This window comes from Cydia splendana, chromosome 13, assembly GCF_910591565.1.
Source record: "Cydia splendana chromosome 13, ilCydSple1.2, whole genome shotgun sequence".
Taxonomy (NCBI): Eukaryota; Metazoa; Arthropoda; class Insecta; order Lepidoptera; family Tortricidae; genus Cydia; species Cydia splendana.
The window spans coordinates 8,805,254-8,823,930 of NC_085972.1; the positions used below are offsets into that span (position 1 = coordinate 8,805,254).

General features: G+C 36.2%; 1 protein-coding gene across 3 annotated transcripts; it reads left to right on the top strand.

The window, feature by feature from the left end:
- Positions 1–7,761: 7,761 nt before the first annotated feature.
- Positions 7,762–16,493, top strand: LOC134796045 (uncharacterized). Of its 3 annotated transcripts, none has more exons than XM_063767971.1 (16): positions 7,763–7,898; positions 8,847–8,912; positions 9,236–9,276; positions 9,564–9,638; positions 10,263–10,328; positions 10,517–10,591; positions 10,922–10,999; positions 11,254–11,334; positions 11,744–11,821; positions 11,975–12,055; positions 12,727–12,804; positions 13,210–13,317; positions 13,465–13,521; positions 13,984–14,085; positions 14,479–14,538; positions 16,403–16,493. In XM_063767971.1, exons 2-15 carry the CDS (start codon positions 8,853–8,855, stop codon positions 14,510–14,512), a joined length of 1,014 nt encoding a protein of 337 aa, XP_063624041.1. In that variant the 5' UTR covers positions 7,763–7,898; positions 8,847–8,852; the 3' UTR covers positions 14,513–14,538; positions 16,403–16,493. The 3 variants fall into 3 exon arrangements, with proteins under 3 accessions (XP_063624043.1, XP_063624041.1, XP_063624042.1); XM_063767972.1 differs by having other exon boundaries at positions 7,881–7,902; XM_063767973.1 differs by lacking the exon at positions 13,465–13,521 and having other exon boundaries at positions 7,762–7,898.
- The last annotated feature ends 2,184 nt before the right edge of the window (positions 16,494–18,677 follow it).

Here is an 18,677-nt window from a genome sequence, read left to right on the forward strand (position 1 = left end):
GAGAGATGATACATAGCGATTTTAGGGTCTATGTTGGGTAATCCATTCTACAATAAATCGCCATGTGCAACATTATCGCCATCACCCTCGACGGAAAACAAGGCATTTAATTTCGTTATGTGCTAAAAAATCACATAGCTATTTTTTTGTTTCTGTTCTAAGTTTTTTTGTACAAATGTTGTTCTGTGTTCACATAGCGGAATTGTTATTTTCAAAACTAATAAAAATATAACAAAAATATTTATGTGGGTCGACGGGAAATTGAAAAAGGAATTCAAATATGTCAAAATCAAAAAATCTTAAAAAAACACATAGCGATTTTTAGGGTTCCGTACCCAAAGGGTAAAACGGGACCCTATTACTAAGACTTCGCTGTCCGTCCGTCCGTCCGTCCGTCCGTCCGTCCGTCTGTCTGTCACCAGGCTGTATCTCACGAACCGTGATAGCTAGACAGTTGAAATTTTCACAGATGATGTATTTCTGTTGCCGCTATAACAACAAATACTAAAAACAGAATAAAATAAAGATTTAAATGGGGTTCCCATACAAAAAACGTGAATTTGACCAAAGTTAAGCAACGTCGGGAGTGGTCAGTACTTGGATGGGTGACCATTTTTTTTTCTTTTTTTTTTCGTTTTTTTTTTTGCATTATGGTACGGAACCCTTCGTGCGCGAGTCCGACTCGCACTTGCCCGGTTTTTTTATTCGCACCGACGATATTCCTATATAATGGTGTTCTCCATGTATGTATTTAAGTAGGTATATATGTATAATTATCATATACGAGTATAGCGTGTTCTTAGTACCCACAACACAAGTCTTCTTGAGCTTACTTGATATTATTTATTTACATATTAATTCATTAATTTCATCGTACAAGTCAGATCAGATACACAAATACATGGACAAAAGCTCTTATGAACATTCTCACGACATTTTTGCCCGCCAGGCAGTGTATTGGTCAATTTGGTCACAATAAAATACAACAGTACATTTTTATTTTGAAATATTTGTATTGCATTGCTTTATCGTATTGAAAGGGACAAGGTACTAAAGTGTACAGATGTTTATGACGCAGATTGTACGCGCGTCCCCCGCGGCGACAGAACTGCACTGCAACGTCGTAAAGTGGATGGTAGGAGTATGCGGGCGATTACGTGGCAAGCATTGACAACCAATATTTATAGGATTTAATAAAATAAAACAACCGAACGTGATAGTAATATAAAAACATAATATATTTGACACCCATTTATCGACGAAGTAGAAGTGGGAGTTGGAAAGGGTAGACCTCGGCAGATTTTCTCTGATCAGATCGGGGAAATCTTGAGAAAGACCAGGTCAAGAGCATCCTTAACCGGCGAGCGTGTATGAGGAATGTTATGAAAGTGAAGGAAGCGAAAGAGGTATGTCAGGATCGTAGCAAGTGGAAATCCGTGGTCTCTGCCTATCCGTCCGGGAAATAGGCGTGATTATATGTATGTATGTATGTATTGTATGTATGTATTTATCGACAGGACGAACTGGGGTCTTATATATAAAAGTGTAACACTTTAAATATAATTAAATACCAACATTAACTACTAAATCTCAATTTATTGGATACCTATTTAAATTAGGTGCAAAGGTAATAGCGCATTTTGCACACAAAGTACCTATACCACTACCAATCCTGTTTCTCTGATGTAAAGTAAATAAGCAAAGCCTGACAAGATTATATTTGGCCCTGTGAGAAAGTCGCTATACAAACAACTTATGTACATTAAATGGCAATAATGAGCGTACGTCGTATACATGTCGTAGTCAGATCGTATAATCCGCCGTATTACATTACGGCTAGCCGTTTTCAAAAACAGGGGCGTTTTGAAATGCGGCGGTTCGACGATTAGCCGGATTGTCATTGCGATACGTTCTTCAATAAGGCGGCCTACGTTTAGCCGCATCATACTACTATTTAGATTGTAGAGTGACCAGTTATTTCGGTCGCCTACGTAACCGGAGTTTGACAATGTTTGCAATTTAATTTATTTTTACCATGATCCCACCGCACTACATGTGTTTCTTTTCCGAAACATTTCCTTTATAACTTCCTTCGGGCATCTGAAGCTACCTAACGAACCTAACCTACTTACCTACCTACGCTTTTTTCCCCAAAGTGTAATGTTTTCACAGACGTCTCCTAAATCAATAGGTAGGTTAGGTTCGTTAGGTAGCTTCAGATGCCCGAAGGGCAAACCGCTCAGAAATAGGAGCCCCGCGAAGCGGGGCTCCATCTAGTTAAGTTGCGAAGGAAATGTTTTTTGAAAAGAAACAGTCCGACAAACTCCAGATTTGATGGACACCCCAGCGTTTTTCATAGTTTGTTGTTGTTATGTCAGGCAGCGCCACGAGTGTTAAAAATGGGAACTAAAAACTGTCAAAGCGGCGGCTAATGACTCGCTGTATTACATTACGGCTAGCCGTGTTGAAGAACGTATGGCGCCGAATACATTCCGGCGGATTCTCATTCAGCCGCATTCAATCCGGCTAATCGTTGAACCGCCGCATTTCAAAACGCCCCTGTTTTTGAAAACGGCTAGCCGTAATGTAATATGGCGGATTATACGATCCGACTGCGACATACATATGTAGTTAGTCAAACAAAATGTCAGGATTGGTCATGTCAACGACCAATTTCAAAACATTGTTGGACTTAAGGAATGTTACGCAATCCTTCGTCATTTTTTTGATGTTAATATTTTACTGTACTTTGACAAAAAAAATCTTGCATCTTTATGAATATATTCTTTTGGCATTTTTCAACAACAAATAATTTCAAAATAATTCAAAACATAATTGCTATACAGTTGTAGTGCATAATTATTTTTCATCGTATTTGGATAATCTACTCAGCCATTTGGATTGTTCTACTCTGTATATGAAGAAATGTGCGGTTTGTTTATATTTTCCCGATAAAGGTACACATTATCAGAACCAACTCTTCTGTGAAGGAAAATTTGCATACGTCTGGGAATCAATTCATAAGGGTGTCAGTGTCAGTCCTCAATCCACATTTTTACATTTCCACTCTCAGGGGACCGTAGGAATCGAGGGTTGAAAGCCTGGCAGCACATAAGATCGCATTCAGGTTCTTACAAACATCACCAAAATAAAAATATAGCCATTGAAAAAACTTTGGCCGCATTAGAGATACGAGTACTTTTCACATTTATAAGAAACTAGACGGGCCCGCAGCTCCGCTCGCGTAAATGAAATAAAGAGTTTGTCTTATGTTTAGTTAAATACCGACATTATTATGTATCCCTGCCAGGGTTTATAACTGTGATAAGGATTTCTTATTTGTCAAGTAGGTAGCCGTTATTTGGATAACTTAATTCGAAAATTTCTTATAACGTACGTAGGTATTTATTTAAAACTTGTTTTAACATAAAATTATTACTTATTGCAAAAACGTTCATTAGATTACTTATTTTCCGCTTTAAGCCACGAATATGGACGACCACCACCCATAAATCGCCTTTTCATACAAACGTAGGTAGTCCCCATTTCCCTTTCTGGATCTTAACATTACTACGGCTAAGGTGACGCAACGATCCAAAGGACTCACCTGGCCTCCGATACCAGATCACGTCATTTTTCTTGCGATCTTGCGATAGCTCTCGCCATCGGGCGTCTCCCATTTTGTTGTCCCAAGTACGCTCGTCTCCCATTCTATAACTTTGTATTTTTGGCTCATCTCGGCAGCCCTTTCCCTGGACGAATGACAATGTTTGCCGAGCCATGAAAATCAATCTGAATAATAATAACTCATAAAGAAATTTAAAACAATAAAATACAAATTATTAACACGATAACCATACGATAATATTAATTTGATTGATATGTCATAAATGGCATAATTCACTCGTATGGGCTATGGACTAAGGTTGAGGTTGGCAGCACTTTTTATTTTACTTCGTGTAAAAAAACCCAGAAATACCTGTATACCAACATGACAAACATAATTTAGTTTACTTTAACTTACGGATTATTTGGTCTAATCTCTAGCACCGCCAAACGAAAGCAACCGAGAGTTCCCGAGAAATGGTCGAAGTCGTAAAATGAAGATTGTTATGAAAATTTCTTTTCCTTATTGTAAATTAAATACGCATCGAAAGCGATAGTTTTTATGTTCTAGTTTTATTCTCATATGTAGATAATAGATTTAAACAGTTTTTTCTTAGCATACGTGCGTTGTATTCGAGATACGTGTCAAAAACTTTTTTAGAAATTTGTAAGGCGCCATCTCTCTTCTTCGCTCGTTTTTTATCCCGTTCTGGTTTTTCAATTTTATATATATGATGATACTTGTATTAAATCAGGTCATTTTTATTAGAAGGTATAGTAAGAATATACATTTTATTACAAAATTAAAAAAAAAACTTTTTTTACACACAGATAATTAAGAGTCCAGCCAGAGTAAAATTTAGTGTTCATGTCAGTATGGCGCTCATATGGGATGTGCATGCCCTTAGAGGATATAACCAAACCGAGAGGCCTTGTCTGTAATTTTCGGTACAAAACAGTCTGCCGATTTTTGCGGGGAGGGGCACGTGAAATGTATACGTAACGTAAAAATAGCCAACATCAGTCCATACAATGTGTATTGACGATTTGCCGCCTATTTTCGACAGAGGGGAACGCCTATAATGCCTACTCCGTTTGGTTATATCCTCTAAGTGCATGCCTTTTGACTGCCAAGTCAGTGCAAACTTAGCGTGGTCGAAGTAGCTTTAGCTTTAGGTACTAATAGTTAATATCGCTCCTCAGAAAGGCCAATATCCAGCCTTGAGTAGACTACAACACGTTCGTATTATATCCGACAATACGAGCTGTATTCGACATAGAAACATGGCTGAAGGACATGCTCGGTCATTAGGATAGTGACAGGGGAATCTACGTTGCAGCTCATTAAAGCAGGGACATTATTATAAAGACAGAATAGAATACGGTTCTCCGAAACATTGGACACGGAAAATCCGAATATTCGAAATGCTGGAGGTAATTTCGAATTTGGTCGTGATTATGTCTCGTTTGGTGTGTATCTTGTGATAGTTGTGATTCCATAGCATAATATATTATTATCTACGTTTACGCTAATTTTCCATTAAGTAAATATAGCCTGAATATATATATTTTAAGTTTTACAGAATTCAATTCGTGTATGGAGCTCCAACTTCCTCATGGGCTTAAGTATTGTAAGGCATCGACTGCGACAGGCTCAATCTATTTCGATGACTCCGAGTAGTTCGTAAGACTGACGCACCCGAACTATTGAGGCTGTTTTAGCACAACCACGACGGATTTCAGATAACGTAGGCAGGTATAATAAGCATGTAAATGAAACGACACAAATATTATTAGTATAAAATTAATATCTGTAACTAGTCGTTAGTAACTGTAACTAGTAAACGTCATATAATCGTTTCGCTACACTTACTGTTACTATGTGTAAGTAACTGATTTATATGATTAATAAACCTTGCAATGTAATTGATTAGACACACTAGGCCAAACATTAAATACAAACTCGTAGTGTGATAATCACTAATCTGGAATATTTATTAGTTTTTTATCTACCGGTAAATCATATGGTAATGATATTGCGAAAATATATTTCTAATTTTTTTTCCTATCTTTTATTTCATTATTAAAATATATTTTAATATTCTATAAGTATTTCTTTAAATTGAAAATACTATAAATGAAGTCATCCATTTGGCCTCTGTATTTTCTGTATCCAGTTTACCTACATATATTATATGAGAGAAAAAGAATATCAAATAAAGAAAGAATGATTGATCATGTTACGAAATATTAATTATCTCATGCTCATCGTCCAATTTCGTCATCAAAACTTTTGACGACCGGTCTGGCCTAGTGGGTAGTGACCCTGCCTATGAAGCCGATGGTCTCGGGTTCGAATCCTGGTAAGGGCATTTATTTGTATGATGATACAGATATTTGTTCCTGAGTCATGATTGTTTTCTATGTATTTAAGTATTTATATATTATATATATCGTTGTCTGAGTACCCACAACACAAGCCTTCTTGAGCTTACCGTGGGGCTTAGTCAATTTGTGTAAAAATGTCCTATAATATTTATTGATTTATTATTTATTAAAACTTTCTTTACATTGCAGAATAGCGCGAAATTATCTTCCGCATATTCCTAGTTGACTACCGAACCCTAAAAATATCAACAACTCTAACAAACCTAATCAAAGCTAGCAATGTAAGTACTAGGTACCTATTAAATATTATGTTTGCTTGAAATTATCAATTTATAACATCCAATTCAAGACAACCGGGCACCACATTAACTCGTGAGATTTTACTCGCAGTGTTTATGAAATAGGTAGGTACCTACATAATCATAAAATAATCTACAGATGTTGTGAATAATTGTTACCCATCGTATTTATCTTGGAAACGTTCGTATTTGTCATGTTACGTCAGTCAACCTCTGTACTTTTTGTACCGAGACTGACTGAAATAGCAAGACACGTTGGTACGTTTCCTTGAAAATGCGATGGAAAATAATAATGCACATCTGTAATTATATCTCATTAAAATCTCTTTAACCTCTAGATAGCTTTTTTTTTGTTTGACATCTTTAACATCTAGATTGTTTTCTGATGACGTAACCGCCATGTCATTAATCTTTCAATATATCAACATCACAACAAACTTTCTTCCGACAGTTAGCAAACTATTTGTCATAAGTCATAAAGCAAGTGAAATAATTTCTTCCGTTGGCGATTGAGTAAGGTTAGGATTTCAAGGTTAATTTAAATTACGCCAAATTAATTCGCAACGCATCACAATAGACTTATACGATATTAAACTATTTGAATCTGTTTAAAATTGATTAATCGCAATAATAGGTACTTTAGATCAAAATTACAGCCGTTAAATAGTTATTATGTATTTTTTATTTAGGTTCTATAACTTCGATAAAGTAATAATTGTAATAAATAAATATCCTTATGTTGATGATAATAACCAATGTAGGTTACCGATTATTTTTCCTGTTGCTGTGATGTGTTAGAGATTTATTGGAATATTATTCTATAGGTCCTTTAATATGTAGGTATATATTTAGGGGAAAACCTTCTAGCAGGCGATAGTCGATTTATTTTGGCGTGAAATTTTCAATATGAGGATCGTACTCGAATCCTGATTCGTACCTTAAACAAAATTCCTCATAAAAATTAATGTCTGCACCAAATATTATCATTTTGCTTCTTCCTCATTTTCCAGTAGGTGCGGAGTAGAAGTACTAGGGCTTAAGCTGCTTACATACTTACCTATGTGCTGATTCTACTTTTGTACAAATTGTTTAAGTATTACTATTATGCGGCTAGGGATAGCGCTAGTTACCAAGCGGTAAGGTGTGCGGTATTCAAGCTAAATTTAATATAAAAAAATTTTAAACTCTGTATATCGGAATGAGCACCCGTGGGAATGATTAACCGAACCCTCTTTATAATGAAATTAGAGCCATGTTTAGACTTATGATAAGTGGCATAGAACCCTATCTTAAAAAAAGAAATGCTTATGCTTAGGTCGGTATTTACACTAATCTTTAGGACAATTTCGTTCGTTTAATTTAATACATAGCTACGTAACCATATGAAATTTCAGTATTCAACTCTGATCTGTCACTCTGTCAGTTTTCGATACGGCTCGATAATAATCAATTTTCTTTAGTGCAAATAAAAAGCAATTAATGTGTCAAAACATTATCGCATCCACCGTGCAGTGTATGGGTATATAAACGGATGTAAAAACTTCAAAGGTACATTCCTCCAGTACTCACATCCTTACACATACGAGTACTTCGCAGCAAATTCAGGTGTGTTTGTTACATTTATTTATTATAATTATTTGATCTGTAATAAAGTCAGATGTGATCTACACAAGGATTTACATTTCAATCTGCTAAACTTGCCATTTAAGTTTACGTGTTTGTTAATTATTCGAACCTAAATTTTTATTACTTATTTAATAATCAAATGTTTATTTAAAGAGTTTTGTTTAAAAATGACTGTTCGTTTAAATTTAACAGTATGGATGATAGATATTTGCTGTATTCTAGGTCTAGAAAATAAATTGTTAAGGGTGACTCACGTTAGACCGGGCTGTGTCCGGGCCGAAGCTTCAGGCGTATCGTTTCTATGGAAAGCATCACGTGATTGCCTGTCATGTAAGTAAGCGCCGGAAGCTCCGGCCCGGACACGGCCCGGTCTAACGTGAGTCATCCTTTATTCAAAAAAATAAAGTCCGCGATAAAAGTTTGTGTGTAAAATTTAAGAAAATGCTAAGAACATATTAATTAGTGTGTAATAAGCGTTAACTGTACATACACGTACGTGGGTAGGTTACACACACAGACCTGTGTATACTTACACAGGGGGTGCTCAGTAAATGCCGATTTTAATTTGTCGGTATAAAGCTTGTATGTATTTTTGCCCTACTAGAGAAGAGATGAGCATGTTTTCCAGTGATTGTGTTTAGGTACATGATTTTAGTAAAATTTAAAGCTAAATGGTTTGATGGTTTGGAATTTAAAAAAAAAGTGTTACAATTTCATATCTTAATTTTTTTCCTACAGGAAGGTATGTTTATCATAACATCAATAAATACATCCATAATTTAAATCAGTCCAAAAAATAAAATAATTAAATACCCTAAAAACTACTACATTCAATAATCCTAAAATTATTTTGTTACTAATTATTTCTTTATCGAGATTGAGTAACGAACCTACTCCTGATTTGACACGTTTATTTTGCTTGACCAGGTGACAATGATCCGCCAAGCTGTCTTCATAATCGCCGCTATGGTGCTCTTGAGTGCCAGCGCACAAGTGAGTAAAAACTGAAAATATTTATGTGAACTGAGATTTTTCTAATTATCCGTTGTTCTGTCACATACTGGTTCTAAAACCTACTTAACTCTTAATTTGCCAACGTAGGTACAAAGTACATTCTGGACTATACTGGATATAACACTCGACCCTTTTTGGAACTGGAATAATTACGACAAGGGAGGATCAAGCTTTCCAAGGAAGTTTAAACTCGCTTAGTATTAATCCTTTTCTGCGTGCTACATCTAATTAAGGGCTAAAATATCCAAGCAACTTGACCAATAAAAAAAACTTAACTAATAATCAATTATGTTCTTTACCAGCGTGGCGACATAGCGCAAAAAATGATGCGCGATATGTTAAGGTAAGTTTAAAAATATAATATAATTTTATTTCAATAAATTAACTTAGAGAAAATCTAAAATAAACCACCCTGAATCGTACCTGGCTCAAAAGTCCCCATTATTCCCGCTGAGTTCCCCCGCTGAACTGCAATGGAAACCTGCTGAACCAGATACGACCCAGAGCGAGGATCGCAGCCTCTCTCGCGCAAATGACCCCCTAATTGTTTAAAGAAGTTTAAATAAAAATTGGTTCTTGTTTGAAAATTCTTGGTGAATCTGAAGTTAAAAGCATTCCGTTCGTTCACAGCTCACAAATGGAGGATCAAATGCGACTTGACAGCCCTTACGGTCGTTCTTCCCAGGACAAGGCTATGCAGATGAAGTTAGTTTTAACTTAGACGTTATTACCTACTGCCCCTTAGGGAATATTAGGCAAAGCTCTGCTTAGGTGACACCACTAGCACATATAGGTAAACAGACCTCATTGACATTGACACATCAAGCGTCACTAGGTCAATCCCATGGCCTACTGTGAAACACGACAATGGAAAGTTCGGTTTCTGCCTCTTTATCACTCTTGCTTATTCGATCGATAGAGAGGCAGATAAAGAAATTTAGATTTACGCGTTTCGCGGTAACCGCCGCCTTGATGCATCAATGCCATAGTGAAAACTTGTCAAAAAACTGTTTAAAGCCTAGTATGTATAAGTTACTCTATGGTTTACTAAACAAATTAGTGCTGCTCTCTGGCGGCAGAACATTGCAGTAATACTCCCTATTAACCACTTTCTATTTTACCACTTGATCTAGGTACCCAGTGGCTATTAAAAATCATGAGCCATTTCCAGTATTTTATTCATTTGTTCATCGTGCCTTGCATTACCAAAATATTTCTGAAATATAATTACAGAGTTTAGAATTATGTTTTTCTGGTTCATACTTTCATAGAACACTGTTTTAAGTCTCTACATTCGATTTTAAAATGTAATCTGTTTTCGGTTTTCAGGATGCTGGAACAACGTTCCGGTGTCTCTTCTGCTGCAGCCCGTGCCATGGCCGATCAGGTTATGAGGTTAACGTCCTTTCCTTTTTAAACGTTTCGCCATACCTAACGTCTTACCTAACCTAACGTTTTGTCATCCCAGCCATTCGACCATAATACATACTTATCTAAAGGGTTATTACAGCTACATACTTTTTTTGCAGGACTCTTTTAAACATAGTCAGGACGGTTCTGAGATCCAACTTTTTTTGTTTTAGGGCCTCAGCAGACGACCTACAGCGTTCCGGCGTCAGTTCTGCTGCGACCCGTTCCATGGTTGATCAGGTTTTGAAGTAAGCTTTTTTTTAATATTTACGAGACATCAGTGTTTAGGTAATGACATTCTGTTAGCCCAGCGGGTCTAAGATGATCGCGATCTATCGACTGTTATCTAACAAGTTGTTATTGCTAGATAGTCGGTTGCACCAAAACGTCTGTCACTAAAATTTGCTTATGTGATAAGTTTATAGCTTTCTGTAGGATGACAGCTGTGCCTATTAACTACCTACTCTTAAGTAACAAGGTATCTGACAATAAAGAGTGATATAAGTCAAATACGAGTAGAGAGAGTGACAGAGTTTGTTTAGTATTGTTTGAGCCTTCAACCCGTTTTCGTTTCACAGGGCCTCCGTGGAAGATCACCTGCAGCATTCTGGCATGCCTTCACAAATAGCTCGCTCTGTCGCCGATCAGGTCCTAAGGTTATTTGCTTTTGTTTCACAACTCCAATATTATATACTTGTTATAAGGGCAAGGGAACATCTTCATCGTCAAAAGAGTTTTAAAATCAATACCGGATTAAATCTAAGTATATTAAATAATAGTATCGGTACGTAAGGTACGTTGCAGAATATTTACTTTTTATTTACCGAGAATTGTAGGTACATGGAATATAGACGATGTCAGCAAACTCCTCTCCAACAGTATATGTATACACATTTAGTTTTGTTTACAGAGCTGCGTCCATTGAAGACCAAATGCAGCGTACTGGCTTATCTTCCTCTGCAGCCCGCTCTGTTGCTGACCAGGTTTTGAGGTTAATATATCTTTTTATTAGACTTACAAATAAAATAATTTACAAATTATGGAGTCAATGAAGAAATTGCAAATTAAGAGTACCTAGGTTGCATCCCCCACCACTGACGGATTGATTAACATTATATCTATTAAATAAATATGAAACTTCCCATAAAATAAAATACACGTTATTTTACAGTTTCAGACTGTTTGGGCAAACAGCCATTCTATGTCTGTTAGGCTGGCTCTAAGACGATCAATTTAAGTGTTTTGTAAATTAGGTATATTGCATGCAATATAATGCAATTTATTGGTTTTCAAAATAGTAGGTATACATTAGTTAGTAGGTTCTGTAGATCGGTGTAAGTTTTTCATGAAAGGAAATGGTGTTTTTTTTTTGGTGATTCATTGATTGTTCCGTATTGCAGGTCCTCTGTGGAAGACCACCTCCAGCGTTCTGGCATGCCTTCCTCTTCAGCCCGTTCTGTTGCTGATCAGGTTTTGAGGTTATTTTTTTATTTCTTAACACATGACGCACGCTTTTTTGTTAGTTGAGCTCCCCTATAAACCTACACTATAACCTTGTGCCTACATTAACCAATTCAATAATTAATGGTTTGTTAAATATTAATCACAAATATCACAATGTTGGTTCACAGGACGGCCAGCATGGATGACCAGCAACAGCGCATTGGCATGCCTTCCGTTTCATCCCGTTCTGTCGCTGACCAGGTCTTAAGGTAAGCTTTCAATCAGTTCTCAAGACGTTACTTATTCAATGAGTAATAGTAGTATACACTTTATTGCACAAAACAAGTACATAACACAGAGAGAACACAGTAAATGTGTACAAAGGCGAACTTATCCCCATAACCTTACCTTATTTTTCATCTATTGAAGGCAGTGGTTTTCCACAAATATACCAATGACTGTTAGTTATTTTCAGTCCCAATCATTGGGTAGTTTACGTAGTTTTTATCACTCAAAACAAAATCCGCAAGGAAATATTGAAAATGGGACTTTTATTTAACTCTTTATAAGGCATAAGGGTGTCAGGAATATGCAAAATTACTTTGAAATAAAGTCCAAAATCAGGTGGGAAATATATTCCCACTGCCTTAATTATTCAAATAATAGAGGTAACGACAGCGAGCTGTAAAATTTCATAGACACATTATAGATGGAATTATTACATAAAGTGGCCAGTGATGAGTCTCGATGAAAATAGTTCGTATCTTTTTGTCGTATTTTATTATTATGTAGGTATTGTAGGTACTGATAAACAACAAACTGTTGACATAATATTTGCTTTATATTTTTCTCTATTTTATATTATTATCTACGTTTGCAGATGTCACACAGTAAATATTATAAATCAGTATTTCAATTAATTAACTTTTTCGATTAACAGAGCCTCAATGGGAGATCAGCTACAGCGTACCGGTATGACTTCTGCTGCGGCCCGTACCGTTACTGATCAGGTGTTAAGGTAAATTCCATTTTATTATACATACTATCCCCTTTATAGTCCCTTTCCAACAAACACAATTGTCAAAATGATAGAAAGGGACAAAGTATTATCAACGGCTTATTAGACTTGAGCGTTAATGATATGAACAACTTTATTAAAGCGCTAGAGTCTGCAGATATTCTATTTATTGTCTTTCTATTCTAGTGCGTTGAATTGGTGAGCGCAGCAAGTGTCTGTGAGAGTTAGGTACTACTAGTTAGGTACTAAATTTTACCTAGATGTTGTATTCAAAATATCTATGTAGGTATATTATTATCTAGTTGAAGTCTTTGAGTACAGTGTCCGAACTGCATTTCATGTCTTTGGTTTATTAACATACATATTACGTATGTTCGATATCAATTATTTTCTTTTTTTTAACAGGTCCGCTTTAGATAATAATAAATGGACGAGTGGATGGAGAAGTGGTTCCGATATGGACTCTGCTGTAAGCTCTGGTGTAGACAAATCCGTGACTGATCAGCTTTTGAGGTTAGTTAGCAAAGTCAAGATTTGACGAAAATTTCACTCGCGAAGTTACGATATAAATATTATATTTACTGTACCTCTAGGCTTCGCTAGAGCTAATTATTTGAAAATATAGGTATAATTTCTTAAACAATTGTGTTCTCTTTACAGATCCATGATGGATAACCAACAACGCTATGGTCTGTCTATGACTGATAAAACTATGAGGTACATATATTTCTTTCTACTTAATGATGTAGGGGAAAATAATTTTTAAACAGGGGGCCGATTTTTTAATTTCGATCGTTCGATTTCATCACTCGAAAATCGGTGGAAAACGGCGAAATGCTAATTTCCAAATTTCTATCGCTCGTATTTCAAACAGTAGCATTTGGCTGTTTTCCACCGATTTTCGAGTGACGAAATCGAGCGGTCGAAATTCAAAGATCGGCCCCCTGGTCTATTTTCATGCTGGAAATCATGGCATATCATAAGGTAAACTTTAAACTTATATTAAGGCACCAGATGTGACTTTTCTGCTATAAAAATGACCTTATTGAATCAATCATTTAATTCACCTTATTTGCATAAAGCGATATTAAGAATAATATATAATCAAGTAAAACCGGTTAATTTATTTATTAACTTGTGGTTCGAAAATAAATATTGTACACGTTACCCTTTTTACAGAAACTACATAGATGACCAAGACCAGCGTAACGGAATCACTGGAATATCCTCGATCTCTGGAATGTCCTCAATCTCCCGTTCAATGGCCGACCAGCCTTCGAGGTTAACTTTTAAATATTTAACAAGTTATTAAGTAAATAAGTTTGCATCAACGTCCTTCAGCCGTCAAAATAATGGATGCATCAAGTGTTATTCAACATCAGTATGTTCTTGCCAGTCGTATACTCTTGTGATCCGTCAGAGTAATTGTGGTCACGACCCCCCCCCCCCCCCCATTCGATTGCATACCCCTTTGTTCCTCAATCATATTGCATTGCATAATATGTCAGTATTGCATGTTCTGTGCAGTCCTCTACATTACATGACTGTATGCTGCCTATATATAATTGCCGATACAATTCTTATTCAAGTAAATAAAAGTAAAAATCATTTCAGTCATTATACTTATTATTATTTGTACCTACTTCTAAACAAGCCTTTATTTGTCTGTTACAGGTCAGCCTGGCAAAAACAAGACCAATACGATTAGACGTGATGTAGCTTTATTTCTCGACGGCAAGTATTTAGACACCCTTATAGTTTCAGCATGAGCCGTTTTTGAGTTTTATTTTATTTATTTTTTTATTTTTAAACTTTATTGCACATACAAAAAGTACAACAGGCGGACTTAATGCCGTTATAGGCATTCTCTACCAGTCAACCATAGGGCGAAACAGAAAAGAGTCCATGTGGGTGCAGTGAGAAATAAACAAAAAAAACGTAACTTTTGAGCGAAGTAAAATATCAACATTCTAAATAAATACCTACTATATATAATTGTGTTATACCTTATGACTACGAGTACACTAAATACATACATATATATATATATATATATATATATACATACATATATACATACATATAAACAAGGATATATACAAATACATATAATTGCACGTGCGCTAAGGGTTACCTACCTACTAATTCCTACTGTGCCTGCCTTAGCAGGTGGTTATAAAGCAAACGTTTGAAAGTTAACTTGCTTGGAGCCTGTCTGATCGTCAGAGGGAGCGAATTCCAGAGGCGGATTGCTTGTACGGTGAAGGAAGAAGAGAGAAAACCACTATGGTGAGGAAATACCGAAAGTTTAAGAGAGCGGGAGGAACGAAGTTCACAACCCGGGCGAGGGGTTACAAAACTGAATCTACATTTAAGATAACTGGGAGCAGATGGCTCGAACAGTATTGAAAAAAGCAAACAAAGAATTCTGAAAGTCCTACGCTGCCGAATAGGGAGCCAGTTAAGCTGGCGACGGTAATGAGATATGTGGTCGTACTTGCGTAGACCGAAAATAAAACGAATGCCGTTATTGAGCAAGCGATCGAGCCTGTTAAGTGAACTCTGTGAAATGTTTGTTGTGCACACATCAGCGTAATCGATGAGCGGTAGTATTAGTGACTGCACAAGTAATTTTTTGGTGGATATTGGGAGAAAGTTTTTTAAGGGATATAGAGAGCGTAAAGTACCAGTGACCTTTCGACTAACCTCCGAAAGTTGCCCGTCCCAAGATAGATGCCTGTCGATTATAATACCGAGATCCTTAACCTGGCTCGAGACAGGTATTGACGAACCATCAAACATTATTGGTGATACAGAGGCGGTGTCCAAATTCAGGAGTTGACGCTGGCTTCCCACAATGATGGCCTGACACTTAGATGGATTTACATATATGCCGAAGCGATTTGACCAATCGGCTATGAAGTTCAGGTCATCATTGATGGCTGCTATGGCAGAGTTAATATGTTTTGTTAATAAGTTTTCTCTCTAAGTGCCACTTGCACCATCCCACTAACCCGGGATTAAGCGGTTAAAGCGTTAACCCAGTGTCAAATTGTACTGGTAACCATGGTAACTCCAGGTTTAATCGGTTAACCCCGGGTTAGTGAATGGTGCAAGTGGCCCTAAGTAGATAAAAGGATATAAATACTGCAAAGAAGTATTTTTTGTTATGTCTATTATATCTAACGCCCCCTTTTAAGTTCGTCTTTTCTGACGGGTGGGCAGGGCCGTCTTAAACTATGCTGGGGCCCTTGGGCACATAAGAATTTGGGGCTCTTTTGAAAAGTAAAGAAATCAAATTAAACTAACATTTTTCTACTATGATCTTTTATATACATATTATGGGTAATCATTAATCAAATATACTGTTACTGTCTGTCCTTCGGGGCCCCCTGAGGATGGGGGCCCTGGGCACGGGTCCCGTGTGCCCTTATGGTAAAGACGGTACTGCGGGTGGGCAAGACTGAGTCAAATTAAAAATTACAGATGAAACAAAAATAAAATGTTTTCAAATCCTAATAATATCTTTGAAACCATCTTGTGTGTATTATGCTAAAATGTAAAATGATTACTCAAAATATTGTTTTTCAATTTACAGATCAGTGCTGCGACGCGTCGCAGCCGCAACTGGATTGAGCGGATCCCAATTAATTATTGATAATAAATTATACTTTTTTTCTAAATTCAAACATCGTTTTTTCATTGACAGCACAACCTATGCCCTCCACTAAGGGAAATATCCCAGGCGTCCCATTAGTTGGCACCTTCACAATCTATTCTTAGTACTTAATATTGCAGGAGTGACAAGCAGTTTTTTAGCAGCACAACTTTGAGCAATATTACGATTTTGAAATCTGTTATGATTTTGATACTACTGGTATAATACAATCGTTCGCATTACATCGCACGAGATGTTTCTAATATTTCACTTACCCCCCCCCCCCCTTGTTGCACAATGTACTAATAAGGTGGTGGTACTGGTGCTCGACGCGGTCCCAGTACATGTCATCTTGAAACTTAAGTCATCGTCAATAGAGGTGACAGCAGGGTGTCACCTATTGGGCATTAGCATGTCGAGCACTAGTACCACCACTTTAATGGTTGTTTTGATTCTTCATGAACATTGTGGAGCAAAAAATAGCAGTTAGGTTAATATTTTGATACCACGTAAATACAAACACACAATAAAATATAATATTAGAATATTATATTCGTTTGTCACTATATCTTTCCATGTAGTTTTAAATCTCTCACACAAAAAAAATCGTTTCCGTCCAACGCCATTTTCACCACCTTAGGAGGTGCAATTTCAAAAGCACTGAAATCACTTTTCTTGCTTTCTAATATTGTGTTTTTTTACAAAGTTTCAAGTCTCTCATACATAAAATAAATCGTTCCCGATACAAAATTTCAACCCCCTTTTCACCGCCTTAGGGGATTATTTTTCAACAAAAACGAAAATCACTTTTCTTGTTTTATAATATTGTCTTTTCACAAAGTTTCATATCGCTCATATATCGCGCAAAAATAGTTTTATTCCTGGCACAAACATTTAACCTCCTTTTTAGTGCCCTAATGTGGCTTAGGGGAAGAATTTTCAAAAACGCTGACATTACTTTTCTTGTATTTTATTATAACATCTTAATAAAAAAATTCAAAGTATTTGTATCCGAAAAATCCGATATAAGCTTTGAACGTTTGGGGATGAATTTTGAAAAAACTAATTATATATGTTACTCGTATTCGACTCATAATAACATATCTTTTTACAAAGTTTCAAGTCTACACATTTAATTAACTCAAAGGGGGATAGACGGGTTGAATCGGGAATTTTGAAACTTTATAGATAAACAAAATATGTTTATCACCCAGGGGGTTGAACAAGAGCTTGATTGTTAGTATCGTTTTTTTTTGAGTGCGAGACTTGAAACATAGAAAATCGTGATATTTGAAAACAACAAAATAGACCTAATACAGCGTTATAGAAAAGTTTGACAATGAAAAATCACGGAAATGCAAATAAAATTAATATAATAAACCAAATTGATTCGTAATGGATATGATACATTTATATAATAATACTTAATTGCTGCTTATTATTAAAACTTGTAAACAAAATCGATTAGTTACAGCCTTTGTATGAAATGACAACTACATAGTTGGTTATTTGTTACTCCCGTGTCTTTGGGGTTCCGTACAGCGTTTTCACAATGTCCGATCCAATATCAATATATATAGCATACACACAAGCACGACTGTAAACAGTCATATCTCTTATGTACCTACACACACACGCGCACATACACACACACACACACACACACACACACACACACACACACACACACACACACAAACACACACAGTCGCGCCAAACGCCTTCCGACCAGAGGGATCAGGCTGAAAATCAGGGCTGGATAATACCACCAATCTAGCAAAACCTGAGAAGGTACCTATTGCCTATGTAAAAGGAATGCTGTTTGTACTTTTTTTTTGCAATAAACATTTTTTTTTATATCGATATCGTGTTCAAAAGATTACCTAAACTAAAAACGAAGGACTTGATGCCATAGGGTACTGAGTTACTGACTAGCAACTGCTTTTCTCCAAGGATCGTCGGACATTCCATAACGGATCGCATAGTGTGAAAACCACGTGAAAACGCTCATAACTCCAGTCCATAATGTGAAAACTTTCCAACTCCAACTTGCGTTTTCTAAGTTTTGTCTTACATTTTAAAGTTATTACTAGTAAAAATAAGTAACTTAAGTATATCTTCTATTCGGCATTAAATACAAATTTGTTATTAGTAACTTGAATTCGCCACACTATCGTGTGAAGCTATCAAGAAGTAATATAAGACCTGGTGATAC

Bases quoted from the DNA above. Each gene is read 5' to 3' on its own strand.
- LOC134796045 (XM_063767971.1), top strand. From the start codon at position 8,853: ATGATCCGCCAAGCTGTCTTCATAATCGCCGCTATGGTGCTCTTGAGT. The intron at 11,335-11,743 runs GTTAATATATCT...TCCGTATTGCAG, and splicing joins GTTGCTGACCAGGTTTTGAG to GTCCTCTGTGGAAGACCACC. The intron at 14,086-14,478 runs GTTAACTTTTAA...TGTCTGTTACAG, and splicing joins ATGGCCGACCAGCCTTCGAG to GTCAGCCTGGCAAAAACAAG.